The following is a 15,477-nucleotide window of genomic DNA, read 5'->3' as shown; positions in this document are numbered from 1 at the left end:
CCTGAGGCTGCAGCTGCGTGGCCGAGCTGCTTCACGGCCGTCCATGTTAACGTTCACCTCACAGCGACGTACAGAGCTTGGAACCGGTGGTGCCACGTATTTAAAATTGCATTTCCCAGTGACGTCATCGTATGTGCGAAGCCGCAGCGCTGGCGGCTTTGCTGGCTTCCCCCTGCCTGTCAAGGGCTGCCCGCGTTGGCCACTCGGCGGATGCGTGACAGAATAAAGCCCCAGCCGTCGGGAGGGTGCTGTCTCCCTCGGGCCTCGGCACTAAAAGGGGCCCAAAAGAACACATGATATATAGCTTATCTTGATCTGGTAGGGCTCTTACGTATTAATGGGCCCGTGCTAGACCAGATATAGTCAAGTCATTTTGTGCCGGTGGATTCTGTACGAGATCGTGGATGGCTCCAATATTAGCTTTTCCAAGAAACTACTTAGTTTTGCGAGCATATCATCACGAAGTTCGCATTCATCAAACTGCGACCCATTTGTCTGAGGTAGGTGTCATTTGATCACAACTTAATAACAGTAGTATTTCGATAGGAGAACATAACTTTCTGGCTCCACATAGCTGTGACCCCATATCTTCGGAGGTCCCACAAATTGCCCATCTCCGGTTAATACACAACACTATTTGTTACTGCCGGCATCCAAATCAAGCCAACCTTTTCCATCGTCATAAGGCTATAAACTGTGCTAACACGCCGCGCCCAAGTCATCTCAGCTGACGTTTCTGGTCTATCTGAGCTATTCCAATGCTGGATGTCGTCGTCCATCCGGAAATCCAGTCTTTATCGTCACAGCTGCGCATGACAGCATTCACACCTTCTATGGCATGGCCTGTGCCCACGTATGCCATTTCATAATCTGTGCAGGGTTCATCACCTTCGCCATGTTCTTTGTTTACCTACGAGCCGGCGTGCATGGCAGCTACCGTCCCTCCCCTTGAGCCGCGCCTCCCCACCGTCCCTCTCCTGCCTCCCCGGCGGACCGAGCATCTGAAAGAGAAATGATAAATACTTAATCTCTTTCATCCGGGGTATTTTTCTGAAGTCGCGATATTATTTTGACTTCCCCTCGCGGCCGTCCCGCGGGAGTCGTCTGTGTGCTCAACTGGGATCGATCGGGCGGGCTGCGGCCGCCCTCTCGGCGGGGGCCGGCGTCACCCTGCGGGCCGCGCGAGACGCCCCGGGCCACCGCGCAGAGGCGCGCCCAGGCAGAGGACCCGGGGGAGCGCCAGCCGCGGCGGGAGGCAGACGAAGGGAGGGTGGGACTGCCGGTGCTCTCATGCAGAGAACAGGAGATATAACAGTACTCAGAGTCTTAGAGAATCAGGGGTGGGGTTAGATGGGCGGGGGGGGGGGGGGGGGAAGCAGAGGGAAGAAGCGGGCCAGATAAAACCCAGCCAAGCTTATTTATCATCGAGCACTCCCAACACACAAACATTCTTCGGCCTGTCATTCCAGGTGGCCATACCTACGACTCGACCTTGGTGGTTTACACAAGATGGCCGAGGATCGGCCCTGGCTGGCTCGGCTTCCCGTCCCATGCATACAGTTCCGTCCCATCCACGGCGTGTCACTGGCCAAAACAAGACCGCGCTTGGTCCGCCAGGGGTCGAAAGGGCTTTCCTGCGCAGCTTTGTTGCCTTAATCCATGCTCATAAATAAGTATCTCTTGGAACACGTTTTTGGGCGGGAAAGCTAGCGACAGGTAACGACTGGCTATTGACTGATCATGAGGCCCACGAATTATACAATGTCAATCAAATCGTTTCTAAAATACTCTTGAAATCAACCGGCTGCGTCGCATGTACAGCTATTGAAAGAACGCAAGGATAATCCAAAGGGTGGGAGGGACAAGCCCAGTTTTAAGCTGAATGGCTTCCGTACATCACTAGTAACATCGACCGTTAAACTTTCAAGGAGAAATAAGTGGGGCCATGGTTCCTCTCCCCCTCCTCCCTAATTCCTACGCTCATGATAAGTGGCAGGTATTTTAGCAACTCCGGACTCCAGGTATTCCTCCTTAAACAACTGATAAAACTCGCAGAAGGGTAGAGCTCTTTCAAGCTACACAGCTGTAGCGGACTGGTACAGGACCGTGCCCACTTAGGCCCCGTGACGTGGTTGTGTGCCGTGCTGGTCTGGCTACGGAGGCTCGGCTGGCACCAGCAGTCAGCAGCGGGCGTTGTGTGCCGTGCTGGTCTGGCTACGGAGGCTCAGCCAGCACAGCAGCTAGCAGCGGGGGGTTGTGTGCCGTGCTGGTCTGGCTCCGGAGGCTCAGCCAGCACCAGCAGTCCAGCAGCGGGGGGTTGTGTGCCGTGCCGGTCTGGCTCCGGAGGCTCGGCCGGCACCAGCAGTCGGCAGCACGGCACCAGTGCACCACCCGAATGTACAAGTAACGGCCATGTTCCCCGTTTCAGGAACCGGAGGGGCAAAAACCAACAACGGAATACATTACCGATTGCAGCTGCTCTTCGCCAATGGTCAGTCTCTGTCTGGCAAAGTGTGACGCTCTTCTTGTCCACTGCAGCATTCTATCACCGGTTGCAGGACCTTAATGCTAAATCGATACGCTGGCCATATCGTTGAACGATATAAATCTCGTTGGTTTGCATTTTAATGGCAGCGTTCCTCGTCATGCGACAGCCCCACCACCATTTACAGCAGCACTTCACCACAAGCCCGCTGCAGCGCCTCACATTTGACAGATGGCGTAGTGTGTTGTGCTGTGCGGACCTTACGCCTGGTTTGGATGCGTACAGGGGGACCCTGACGCTTCCCGCCGAAGCTCTACGCCTCCACAATTCTGGTCTCTTTGGATCCCTGCGTACGACGGCCCAAACCGTATTCAATCTTCGTCGGGGTATAAAATGTTCCCAGCCGGATTTAGAACGAGAGAAGCGTCTCTGGAGAAGCCCACCCGACCAGCAAAGCTGTGATTATGTTGCCACATTTTCTCGAGAAGTCCTTGTCCCGCTGGAACATTCGTCGCACCATGTATCAGTCGGGGGGAAAGAAACGGCTGCTTGGTACGGCACACTGCTCTTCAATGACGCGACATTCTCGTTATGTTTTGACGTGTTCGCTCTGTTTGCTGGCATAACATACGAAAAAAGGCGAGGCGCAAGTAATATTGGACACACTCAAATGTTCTTTGTGCTTTAGCCGATGATGCTGCCTTCACGACGCATGCAAGGCATTTCAATGTTTATTACTTTTGAGGCGGCCTCGCCGCGGTGCTTCTGACAATGTTCAGATTAAATATCATTGGTTGATTCTTGTAGCCTTTGGCCGGATGGGAGATGTCACGCTTCGTGTTATACGAGCTGATTTGTTGAGTGCTTCCACTCTCTTTATCTTCAACTTCTCCGGTCCCTCCTACTTCGCAATATTCGCCTCCTGCCCCTTCTCGTCATCCTGATCCTGCTCTCCTGCCTCCTGTACTTTACCCCCTCCTCCTCCTTCTCCTCCTCCTCCACCTCCTCCCCATCTTTCTCCTCCTCCCTCTCTCCTCTCGTCCTCCTCCACATCCTCCTCCTTCTACTCCTTCTTCTCCTCAACCCCCTCCTCCTCTTCTTCTTCTCTCTCCTACTTCGTCCTCCCTCTCCCTCCTCCTCCTTCTCCTCTTTTTCCTCTTGCCCCTCCGGTCATCTAACATTAGCTTCAAACTTGTCTCAAAGTACAAATACCAGCAGCGATATACCTCTTTCCCCACTGACTTATTCAGCCTCCGCGCGTCAGGCGAGGCCTCGGCTTGCTTATCTCGACTCACAACGCGTTCCTTTGCAGGCGCTCGCCAGGAACAAGATATTTTCGTTCGTCTCATCGATTCCGTCACAAAACAAGTAAGTGCAAAACAGGTCTTTGCTTGCTTCCGGTACCATTTCCCACTGAAAAACCTGAAAGTGGCATCTGGCAGGGTGCTTTTGCTCAGGCTAAGTTTCCCGGGATAGAATGCGGACATCGGATCGCGCCCACTCAGGGAGACATCACCTTCATTTGAACGGTTCTGCTTCCTTGCTCGAACGCCTGCCACCAGGAAGGTACCTGTTGCTCACCATTTGCGTGCACTTAACCAGGTACCCTTAAAAGCTATAACGGTACGGCGCGGCATGCCTCGCCGACTCGTCACGTGGCCCGACTGCAGGCTGGCGTCAGCCTGGGTCGCGCGAGTCACACTCTCGGGCCCCCGCCGCGGCCGGGAGAGAAAGAGAGCCACTCCCGCCAATGGAGCCATCAGATGACCGCGCGCCGCGGATTACGCGCGCTTTTGTCATCGGCGTGCGCGGCGCGCGCCTTTGTTTCCGGGCGATAAGCGGCGCGACCGACTATTACGGCGCCGACACGGCGGCGAATATCCGGTAAGCCCCCGCCGGGGTCACGTGCGGGTCACGTGCCGGCAGGGGGGCTGGTTCGGCGCGGCCGGCCGAGCGGGGTCTAATCGGGTAAAACAAACAGCGTGACGGCCGGGGCCCCCGCCCGGTCCCGATTGCTGGGGGCGCACTTTGTGTCGGCACGTGCGCCGCAGCCGAACCTTCGCGGCGCAAACAGCGCAGCCATGTACGCCTTTTGTACGGTCAAATATCTGTTTAAAGACTGGGGAACGAGTGACGGCTCAGCCTGCGAATCCGATTACTTGGCGGACCGGAGGGCCTAACCTGGCGTCAGCTCTTCCTGAGACATTTGCTCTATTTTAAATGACTCGGGACGAAAATACGCCGAATTTAGCATCTTAATTGGCCCAATAAAGTTAATTAACATGCCTGGTTTCCCGAATTCAACGATCTCAAATTAAAATTAGGCGATGAGGAGCTTGGATTAAGCGGGAGAGAAAAAGATAATGCGTTATTCGCAGTCAGAAAAAGTACAGTGAGCCAGCGGGATGAGTCGCTCATGTTGCAGCCGTAGAACGGCACACCATCGTCAGTTGTTACATGCAAACGACTACCTCATCGGGATTTTTTCTCGCAGTGCTGGCCTCCCGCTAATGGGTCCGCCAGTGCAGCCTCGCTTGGATAATAACGGGGAGTGCGCACGCGCATTACATGCGGCACGTCGCGTCACAAGTGCGGCTTCGCGGGGCGTGCTCATGCGCATGCCATGCGGCACATTGCTACGCATGTGCTGCTTTACGGGCGTGCGCGGACAAACGTGATGACATTTTACCAGGCACTTTGTTCAATGAGGTATCACTGTCACTGAATGAGGCAATAACAGACGCATCGCGGGGTCAAACTAAGGCGTAGGTCGTGCCAGAAACTGGCAAAAAATTTAAGTCAGTTATTTCCCAGCATCGCCAGTGGGCTGATATTTCAATTTACAAAGGGGAGGGGAGGGTATTGCTAACTTGACCCCCTGTTCATATGCTTGCGGTTTTAAGAGCTCTGGCTTCCCTTTCCAACAAAACAGCGTGTGACGGTGGGTTTCTTCAAAATACTCGCGTTGCGAAGCGCAGTCACCATGTGGCTGCTGAACGGAACTTTGCGAATCAAATTTGGTTCATTATAAATGCTTTTCATGACGTACAACACTTGCGACGCTGAAAACATTGCGCAACAAAAGCTTCCCCACACAAAAGGAAAGGCATCCATATTCTGTCTTTTCCATACATTGCTCATTGTCGTCGCAGACTCAAAAACAAAACATTGCTACCGTACTAGCTGCAGGGAAGAGAGGAGGGGTAGGCACCGCCAGCTGGGCGGGGGGGGAGGGGGGGGGGGGGGCTGACTGACCCGGACTCGAGCGCCGGGGGCCGGGCCCTGGCCGTCCCGGGCTCGGCTGGCAGGGGCCGCCTGTCGAACAAAGGACGCCCTCCGTCGGCCTTCTATCTCGTTTTCCAGATTACGCCAAAAAATAGAGGCATCATCGGGGGCCATATGCATTACAAAGGGTGGGCGGGCTGCCTCGGCGGTCCGCCGCCCCCCCCCCCCCCCGCGCGCTGATGACGTTATTCCGTGCGACGCCTCGCCGTCGGCGGCCCTTATGGCCGGCGCAGTGGTGAGGAACAACGGGCGGCAGACGCGCCGACTTCGGCGCACCAGCACCGCCCACGATTGTGTCGTATTAGCGTATGTGTTCAGCTTACAGCGCTCAAGAGGTTTGAAAAAGAAAGATGGCGCTTTTATCCACGGCCAAGAGCACATGCCTGGTCTAAGCATTGTATAAGCGGCCTCTTGCCTTCTGAGAGATGCCTTTTGTTTCTCTCTGCAAGCTAACTTTTCATTTCGTAACTTTTTTTCTCCATCAAATATAAATATTAAGCGACTAAACGGGCAAGTGCCACACAAGACAGCTCCGAACGCAAACCGCTCCTGGCGCCTGTGAAGACCACATTCAGCTCGTCCCATCCATCGCATCGGCGTACAATTTATTCAGTATTCAATGTTTCCTCTCGGCTGGGTATTTCTCCGCCATAAGCCATCAAATCATCCGCCTCGCGTACGCAGCTTGTCGCTAATCAATTACACGCCGAACCTAACGGGCGCGCCCCCGTCGGCAGAGACCGGGCTCATTTCCTCTCTGGCGCGGCCGCTCACCGCTCAAAAATGTGTGCAAACGTTTTGTGAGTGTGCCTGCCTTATCATGTGTTCCTGCCTTCGTGCCGAGACGTATGTCCCCCAACGCAACGCACGCGACCGAAGGTGTACACAATGCCTATACGTACGCACGTACCATGCGTATGTACATGTGTACATGTTTCCACATATGTGTAAACGGTGCGCGGGTACACGCGCACTCCATGCGTACACACACACACGTCCGGGGATCTGCGTCAGTGCGCGCGCGCGTGTATGTCTGTGTGCTCGTCCGTCGGCGACGGCGGCGGCGGCCTGCCGCCTCCCCCGGAGCCGGTGATCCCTCGGTAATCCCCGGGCCTGGCAATTCGCCGCCGGGCTGCCGCCGCCACAATACAGATTTAAACGAGTGTTTGTTAACGGCCCGTGGCCATCTGTGTGCCGGTGTCGGCGGAGACCACCCCGCTATCGGGCCCGCGCGCCGGCCGAATGGGGCGCAAGGAGCGCGCCGCTTCGGCCGCACTTCCAGCCAATAAAGATGGCCGATAGGCGGGCGGAGAGGAAACAATGACCCGTGACGGGATGGCACCATCTGTTGACTGGAAACACGGCCGGCAGTTTGGACGGCAGCTTAATTGAGCCGCATTACACGGGGAGGAGCTGATTCGCCCGCTGCTTGTCCGCCGTGACCATCGGCCGTGGTGACCTCGCCGAAAACGCGCCAGCTTTGGAGCGTCAGCCAGCGCCCTGAGGATGGTCTGGTGGCGGCGGCGATCCGTGGCCCCGCCCGACGGCAGACGCGGACGCTGACACTGCTGCTGCGTTACAGGCAATCATCTATGAAGGCCAGGACAAGAACCCGGAAATGTGCCGGGTGCTCCTCACGCACGAGGTCATGTGCAGGTAGGTCAGAGGCTCCCGTTGTGTCCACAGACGGCATCAGTCGTGGGACTATTTCGCAATTTTGTCGTGTTTTGCTAGTTCTTCTCGCTGTCGACCATTGTGAGGTTAAGTCGCCCTGTCCACCTGTTTCGCTTCCGACATCTTGTTACCTGCCTGGCACAATGTTCTTGTCGCCGGAGTCTTGTGTCTTGTTTATTTAGGCGCCGCCACACTGCCTGATGAACCCCAAGCCCTGCGTGTTCCAGTGTGGCCTCCTCTAGCGGGCCCTGTGTGTCTGATGTGGCCCCTTTATGGGTGGCCCTGCCTGTCCGGTGTGGCCCCTCTCCGGTGGGCCCTGCGTGTCTGGTGCGACCCCTCTCTTGGCGGGCCCCGTGTGCCCGGTGTGACCCCTCTCTATCGGGCCCTGTGTGTCCGGTGTGGCCCGTCTCTGGCCGGCCCTGTGTGTCTGATGTGGCCGCTCTCTGATGGGCACTGTGGTCCGGTGTGGATCCCTCTCTCCCGGGGCCTGTGTGTCCAGTCCTGACCTTCCTAATCCCCGTCCGGTAAATGTCAGGCGCGTGGTCATGAGCACTGAATCCGGTGCCGTACAAGCCAGACGCATGTCCCTCCGTTCAGAGTCCGGAGCCCGCGCCTGGTCCTAGCTCTTCGTCTCTAGCTCTGCACGTGCCGGCGGCCGGTCCTCTGCCCATGAGGAGCCCGAACCCGTGTGCGATCCTCCGCCCGCGTGGCGGCGTCTGCCCGGCGCTGCGGCGCTGGACTCTGCAGCCGTTCCGACACGTGCTTATCTGTGGCCGGCGCGGCGTCACGCGCCAGTGCCGGTCCAGGCGACTGGGAGGGGGGGGGGGGGGGGGGGCGCCGGGGCGACGGCGGCCGGGCCGGGCCGGGCACCCCACTTGTCCGCGCGCCCGTGCGTGGCCACGATAATGACGCTACAAAAGGCCTCCCCACACCGAGAAAACGGGACCACCGGCCGGAACAGCGGCAACAAAGCCGCCTTTTAAAGGGGCGCCCGTCCCGCCGGCCCCCTCCGTTCACCTGTTGGGGCCCTGCCGGCGGCGGACAGATGGGATGCGGCCAGGAAGCGGCGGCTCCCGCGCGACTGGAGCGGGTTCGCCCGGTCGCCTCTCTCAGTGCGCAGCTCCTTCCGGGCGTTCCGTGGTAACTGACGCCACTCGCTCACAACTGGACCTGGCGCAGCACCATGGCTGGACGTTACACGTGTAACGCTGACGGCGCGTTCACACGCCAGCAGCCAGCCCCGCCTCACCGCTGGGTCGCCGTGGTGGAGCGGAGGCCAGACATAGGCTACGTATCCGGAGGAGTCGCCTCGTCGGAGATCGGCTACGTCAGCTGCCATCCGAGCGGGGTGTCTGGGCGCGTGTCTTACCGCTGCTCCTCTGCTTCAGCCGGTGCTGCGACAAAAAGAGCTGCGGAAACCGGAACGAGACGCCGTCGGATCCGGTCATCATCGACAGGTCAGTCAGTCTGGGCGTCAGGGGTGCTGGTCCGCCGCCTCGCTGGGCGACCTCCGCCACCCTGGCGTCGGCCCGCTCGCCGCTCCTCGCCGCTCGCCCTCCCGCCGGCGGCGAGGAGGCGCGCCCCGCCGGCTCTGACCTACCTCTGATTCCCAGCAGACAGCGGCGCCTGTTGTCGCCGGCGCCGCGCCACCACCCTACTGCACTGGTTCGCGTGCGCGTAACTCCACTGTCACTGTCGAGTTCAAGGGGCGAGCGGGTCCCAACTATAGTGGAAACATGCGTTGTTATCATTGATGCTTCTGTTGCGTAAAATTCACACCATATGTGAGAAACCGCCGTCGTCCACAACTCCGTCAGCCTCAATCAACTGCTACACTGCACCACCACTGCTACACCGCCCCACTGCTGGTACACTGCCTCACCACTGCTACAATGACCCACCATTGATATGTTGCCCCATCACTGCTAGACTGACCCACCACTGCTAGACTCACCCACCGCTGCTGCACTGCCCGTCGCTGCTACACTGCCCCATCACTGCTACACTGCCCCATCACTGCTAGACTGGCCCACCACTGCTGCACTGCCCGTCACTGTTACACTGCCCCATCACTGCTAGACTGACCCACCCCTGCTGCACTGCCCGTCACTGCTACACTGCCCCCCCCCCCCCCGCCCTGCATTAGTCCATCGCCACACTTCGCTATCGTGTGTGGCGATGACGATATTAGTCACCCCACACACTCTCACACTACATTGCTACATTTCTCCAACGCCTTGTCTCTGAATGACTGCAGCGCCGCTCCACCTCCCCGCCGGTGGTCGGCGGTGAGCCTGCTGCCTCCGCGCGCCGGGCGCCGGGCGCGGCGCCCCATCGGGCTCGGCGCCTCCCTCGGGGGGCAGGTGGCCGCGCCCCGTAATACCATTAGCATCTTTGGGAGATGGGGACAACCAGTTGGGACGGGACAACATCGACGACAGCACTGGGGAACGCGGCGCGACGACGATAACACGGGCCGGACGCTGCTGCCTCCCTCCCCCTGTTCTCGGCACAGCCCTCTCCCCGTCCTCGGCAGAGCCCTCTCCCTGTCCTCGGCAGAGCCCTCTTCCTGCCTTCGGCAGAGTCCTCTCCCTACCCTCGGCAGAGCCCTCTCCCTGTCCTCGGCAGAGCCCTCTCCCTGCCCTCGGCAGAGCCCTCTCCCTGCCCTCGGCAGAGCTCTCCCCCTATCCTTGGCAGAGCCCTCTCCCTTCCCTCAGCAGAGTCCTCTCCCTGCCTTCGGCAGAGCCCTCTCCCTACCCTCGGCAAAGGCCTCTCCCTGCCTTCGGCAGAGCCCTCTCCCTGCCCTCGGCAGAGGCCTCTCCCCTGTCTGCTCTCACACTTGCTTATACGAGTTACAAGCGTGCCACTACTGACGTATGCTACATGACTTGCATGTGTTCCATTACGACACCAATTTCTGTGCATATGAGCGTTTGTGTGCGCGTCAGTTTGCGTCAGTTTAACGTGAGTGTGTGAGATGCTCGATTGGAAATGGGAGGAAGCCATTAAGTGACAGTAGCGCTCCTAACACAAAGTCCAGCAAGATGTGAGGCACGCAACACTTGCCACCCGACAATCTTCATCGACATTTTTATAACTGAACCCAGCGCCTTTGAACCGGCTCACCGTATCCAGATGTGTATAACACAATATGTATTTTGCAATACAAAAACGAGGCTCCGCGCAGGACTTAAGCACGACCACACAGCTGTTACACTTGGTACCAAACACACTCTTCATTACAATGACAACTACTCGCCAGATGTTACGCCCCCTAAAACAAAACCATCGGGAAACTACGCTCGGCCCTTTGTCTCAGATTCGTTGCCATTGCGGACTCGGCGATTGTGGTCTGACGGCGCTGCTCCCCACATCATCCCGGTATAATGGACTCGACGCAGCCCGTGAATAGCCGGCCGACATTTGTTACAAGTATAAAATTTCAATCGATGTTAACTAGCCGTGATGGTGGCAGGAGCGAGCCGGGAGCGGCGGCGCCCGCCCGCGCTGCCCCCCATAGCACCACCTGTCGCTGTCCGGGTCCACGTCCGCCGCCGGGCCGCGCCGCGCCGCCGCCACACACCAGCGCCGCCCCCCACAGCACACAGCCCAAACCGGCCATCCGGAGCTCGTGCGCTCGTAAAAAGCTGTGCTTTAAAGAACTGGAGGTCGAAATGAAACAGAAGGGCAGAGCTGTCATTTGGCTGCGATGCAGATCTCGCTGGACGGTCCGAGCGACACGAGGTGCTGTGTTGGCGGATCCTCCGCCTGTCAGCCGCCTTTCCTTGTCCGGTGCTGAGGTCGCGCCGGCTCTACCTGAAGCGTGTTGGTCGCCGGTCCATCGCCGGACTCAAGAGCGATAGCACGTGCGAGCTCATACAGATGCGGTTACAGCATAGCCTGTACCGATGCGAGACGAACGCGATGAATACACAGAATACGGAAACTTGTTCCTGTAATATGGGCGCTAAGTTAGGCATTGCATCGCTCACTCCAAGCTCGTTTCAGATCTAGCACCATTGTCGGTCCTCGAGGTACCAATGAGATCGTGTCATTGCTTTGAAGTATATCTTAGACCATACACAGTGAAAAACTACCAATAACAGATGTCCCCTCCCGAGGCAGTGCAGAAGTGCTCTGGGCAGGGCATGGTCTGAGGCCATGGCCACTTGCGTAAGAAGTTTAATATAAACCCGACAATAAGCCATGGAAAAGACGAGCTCGAGAAATAATTTGTTCCACCAAATTTTTGTGAGTTTTTCGATCCTTGGAGAATCATCGGCCGCCGGTACCACGCCGACATTTAGTGGAATGGGGAGCGGGGGGGGGGGGGGGATTTACAGCGCTCGGGTCACAGGCACAACTGGAGAGGCTGTTGTGCTAACGGCTACGGAATAGCACGAGTCGTGCTGGGTTGAAAAGGTCGGAAACTGATACACAAATGCAACGGATAGTGAGAAATCTTGGATTTCCTTCCTTAAGTTCCACACTCTTTTCCTTGGGACCTGCCCGAAAGTTGGCATGGTCAGTGGCTACTGGCTTATGATTACGTAACGTTTTAACGAACGTCTTAATTCGTCGATGGGTTGTCACATCTCTCCATAGACAGCGGTCAAGTCTGTGCCGTAACCCAGCGCCAGAGCCACGCCAATGCTTGTCAACAAAGAATGGAGTCATCTTCACTCCGCCTATTTCCCATACACAAGTTACAACCAATGTCATTCCCTGGAACTGAGGTGCGTCGCGACGCTCAGGCGCGTGTAGTTTCTGGCAACGACAGCCCGCGGGGCCCGGGCTGGCCTTCACGTGGGTCCCGGCAGGGGACATGAACCCACGGGCGTGTTCAACGAACCCGGTTTTCCTTCGAGCAGATTTGAAAAGGCCTGCCGTGGCGCCGCGCACATTTTTCGGGCCTTGCCCGGGAGCAGCCAGTCGGCTTCAATCTGCGCCGGGCGCTAACGGACGATTGAGAGCTTGTAGATCAATTACGCTCCCCGGCTCCCCATTACGCGTCTTTGTTCAGGCCTGAATACGCTGAAGCGGGGAGCCGGTCGGTCGAAGACTGTGCCGGCGCCAGTCCTCGTGCCGGCGGACGCCGGGACAGGTGGGAAGCCGCCGCGAAGCCTTTACGCACCGAGTTCAAAATGCTGGCGGCGGATATGCCGCGAGCGTGGTGCGGCAAAGTCGAGACGTCCAGCGCCTGCTGACACGGTGGGTGTACCGCGAGCGTGGTGCAGCAAAGTCGAGACGTCCAGCGCCTGCTGACGCGGTGGGTGTACCGCGAGCGTGGTGCGGCAAAGTCGAGACGTCCAGCGCCTGCTGACGCGCTGGGTGTACCGCGAGCGTGGTGCGGCAAAGTCGAGACGTCCAGCGTCTGCTGACGCCGTGGGTGTACCGCGAGCGTGGTGCGGCAAAGTCGAGACGTCCAGCGTCTGCTGACGCCGTGGGTGTACCGCGAGCGTGGTGCGGCAAAGTCGAGACGTCCAGCGCCTGCTGATGTGAGGTTGGGAAATGTCAGGATAGCATAGATGTCTATCAATTTCGAACGACAAGGAGAGACGTGTGAAGGAGTCGTGATTATTTACTCACTCCGTTTGTTAGTCCCGTCTTCCCTGGACTGGTTGACCGGCGCAGAGAAATCTTGGCGAAATAATGCCTTGGATTGCGCGCACGCTTCTGCACACTTCTCTCCCGTGATCGGAATGGATTTATCATTTATCTATTACCATGAGTCGGCAGTAGCATCGTCATTGCTTGACGTGAGCGTTACCACGGTTTTGATATTTGTATTGTGAAGTTATAATATGCGACCATTATATGTTATTGGAATCAGACTGATTGCTGGATGGCTGTCCATCGCATTATTGCTCATCCCTTATCCCCTTTCCTGTTGAAACCTAAATCATGCCCAGATTTTTGTCCATGGCTAAATCTAGGATCCCCAACCCCAGTTTGCTGCTCAGCCATCACTTACGCATATCTGAAACCACGTCCCCAGTGCAGTGTATTAAACGATGATGGTGCAAACGGCAGCATTAAATAAACGTCCTAGATGCATACGGTAATAAGTTTTATCAATCCATGATGGGCCGCTTCGTGTCCACTAACACTTACGCGACACACTGTTAGATACCACGTTATCGTACCATAGCTAATCTCTAACAACCACGTAGCAAAGCAAAACAACTTCCTTGAAAGCACGCTGCCGCGTAGGGCTGCTCAAGGTTGACTGAAATGAGTGCGAATGTACCAGACCGGAGCTGGAGAGACCGGGGCGATGGACCAGTTGGAGTGCCCTGGATGGGCCATGCGCCGTGCTCGCACCATCAGTGAGGTCTACGTCACTGGAACATATGTAACACCTACCCACCATCCGATAAACTCACTCTTGCACCGCACAGGAAGCAGCGCCCTTCCCGCGTCTCCACTAAAAGAGCGTGACATCTGCGGGGGAAAAGGGGGAGGGGGACTCCAAACGCTCGTGTGGCGACGACCCGGCCTCCGTGTCGGAATGGACGAGCGCCGGACCGCGCGGACCGGCGGTGACGGCCGTTCTCCCGGTCCCCGCCCGGCGCCGGCCGGGACCGGCCGGTCCGGCCGTCTATTTACCGGGCGGCAGCGGAGGCGCGCGCGCGCGGCATATGGCCGCCCGGGGACCGTTTGCGCCGCGCCGGCCGCTCCCAAAACACGGATATTGGCCCGACAGTCGCCATCACGGCCCGACCAGTCCGGCGGCTGATTGGCACAGCGGACATCCGGCTGCAGTGAACCGCGCTCGCTCAGATCACAGCGGCGGCCAGGTCCGTTCGGGTCACACAGGCGTCCGGCCCCTCTCGGGTCACACTGGCGACCAGCTCCGCTCGGGTCACAGCGGCGGCCAGCTTCGCTCGGGTCACACCGGCGGCCAGCTCCGCTCGGGTCACAGCGGCGGCCAGCTCTTCTCGGGTCACACAGGCGGCCAGCTCCGCTCGGGTCACACTGGCGGCCAGCTCCGCTCGGGTCACACCGGCGGCTAGCTCCGCTCGGGTCACAGCGGCGGCCAGCTCCGCTCGGGTCACACTGGCAGCCAGCTCCGCTCGGGTCACAGCGGCGGCCAGCTGGCGTCGGGGTGAGACCGGCTGGTTCTATTCGCAAATACTCATGCAGGTGTCCAGCTGGTTGTGTATGTACGTATTTGTGTCCGTTTAGTTTGACATGTGCCTGAATCCCATGGGGATTCTGAATCTGGACATTTGTGTTCTCTCTCTCTCTCTCTCTCTCTCTCTCTCCTCTATCTCTCTCTCTCTCTCTCTCTCCTCTCTCTCTCTCTCTCTCTCTCTCTCTCTCTCTCTCTCTCTCTCTCTCTCTCTCTCTCTCTCTCTCTCTCTCTCTCTCTCTCTCTCTCTCTCTCTCTCTCTCTCTCTCTCTCTCTCTCCACTCTCTCTCTCTCTCTCTCTCTTTTTTCTCTTTCTCTCTCTGTCTCCTTATCTCTCTCTCTTTCTTTCTCTCTTTTTTCTCCATCTCTCTCCCTCTCCTTCTCTCTCTGTTCTCCCTCTCCCTCCTTCTGCTCCCTATTTCCTGGCTCTCCACTCTCTACCCTTCCTCTCTCCACCCTCTCTTTCTCTCTCTTTTGTTCTTTTTTTTTCTCCTCGTAGATTGACTGGGTTTCCTCCGGGTCTTACCTACGCCCTTGACTTCGGCAGCGCTGACGCCTACCTCTACCTTGTGATTTACCTCCATATACTCTGTCACGACCTTGTCTTGTCCTTAGCTCCGCCCGTGCTCCCGATCCGCCTCCACGAAACCTTTTTCTACCCCTTCTCCAGGCCTCCTACCCTAGCCTCCGCTCTTGCCTCCGCCCCTGCTCGTCACCTGCGCCTCTGTCTCCACCTCCACCCTTATCCCAGCGTCTGCCGCTGTACCTCGTCTTCTCTGCTCTCCCTGCTCCCACTACTCCCACTGCCTCCGCCGCTGTCTCCACCGCTTCCACCTCCACTGTCGCTGCTTCCTGCGCCCCTGCCCCTCACTTCCCCGCCCGGCGCCCGCTGCTTCCT

General features: G+C 57.8%; 1 protein-coding gene across 1 annotated transcript in view; it reads left to right on the top strand.

The window, feature by feature from the left end:
* Positions 1–2,447: 2,447 nt before the first annotated feature.
* The window catches only part of LOC119112092 (transcription factor collier), a 77,582-nt gene continuing 64,552 nt past the window's right edge, over positions 2,448–15,477 (top strand). The window contains exons 1-4 of the mRNA XM_037236098.1: positions 2,448–2,491; positions 3,798–3,853; positions 7,353–7,426; positions 8,833–8,901. Coding sequence (XP_037091993.1) covers positions 7,389–7,426; positions 8,833–8,901 — 107 coding nt within the window. The 5' untranslated portion in view covers positions 2,448–2,491; positions 3,798–3,853; positions 7,353–7,388. The remainder of the gene's footprint in view (positions 2,492–3,797; positions 3,854–7,352; positions 7,427–8,832; positions 8,902–15,477) is intronic.

Source organism: Pollicipes pollicipes, unplaced genomic scaffold (genome assembly GCF_011947565.3).
Source record: "Pollicipes pollicipes isolate AB1234 unplaced genomic scaffold, Ppol_2.1 Scaffold_7261;HRSCAF=8764_pilon_pilon_pilon, whole genome shotgun sequence".
NCBI lineage: Eukaryota > Metazoa > Arthropoda > Thecostraca > Pollicipedomorpha > Pollicipedidae > Pollicipes > Pollicipes pollicipes.
This window is presented reverse-complemented; position numbering and strand designations above follow the sequence as displayed.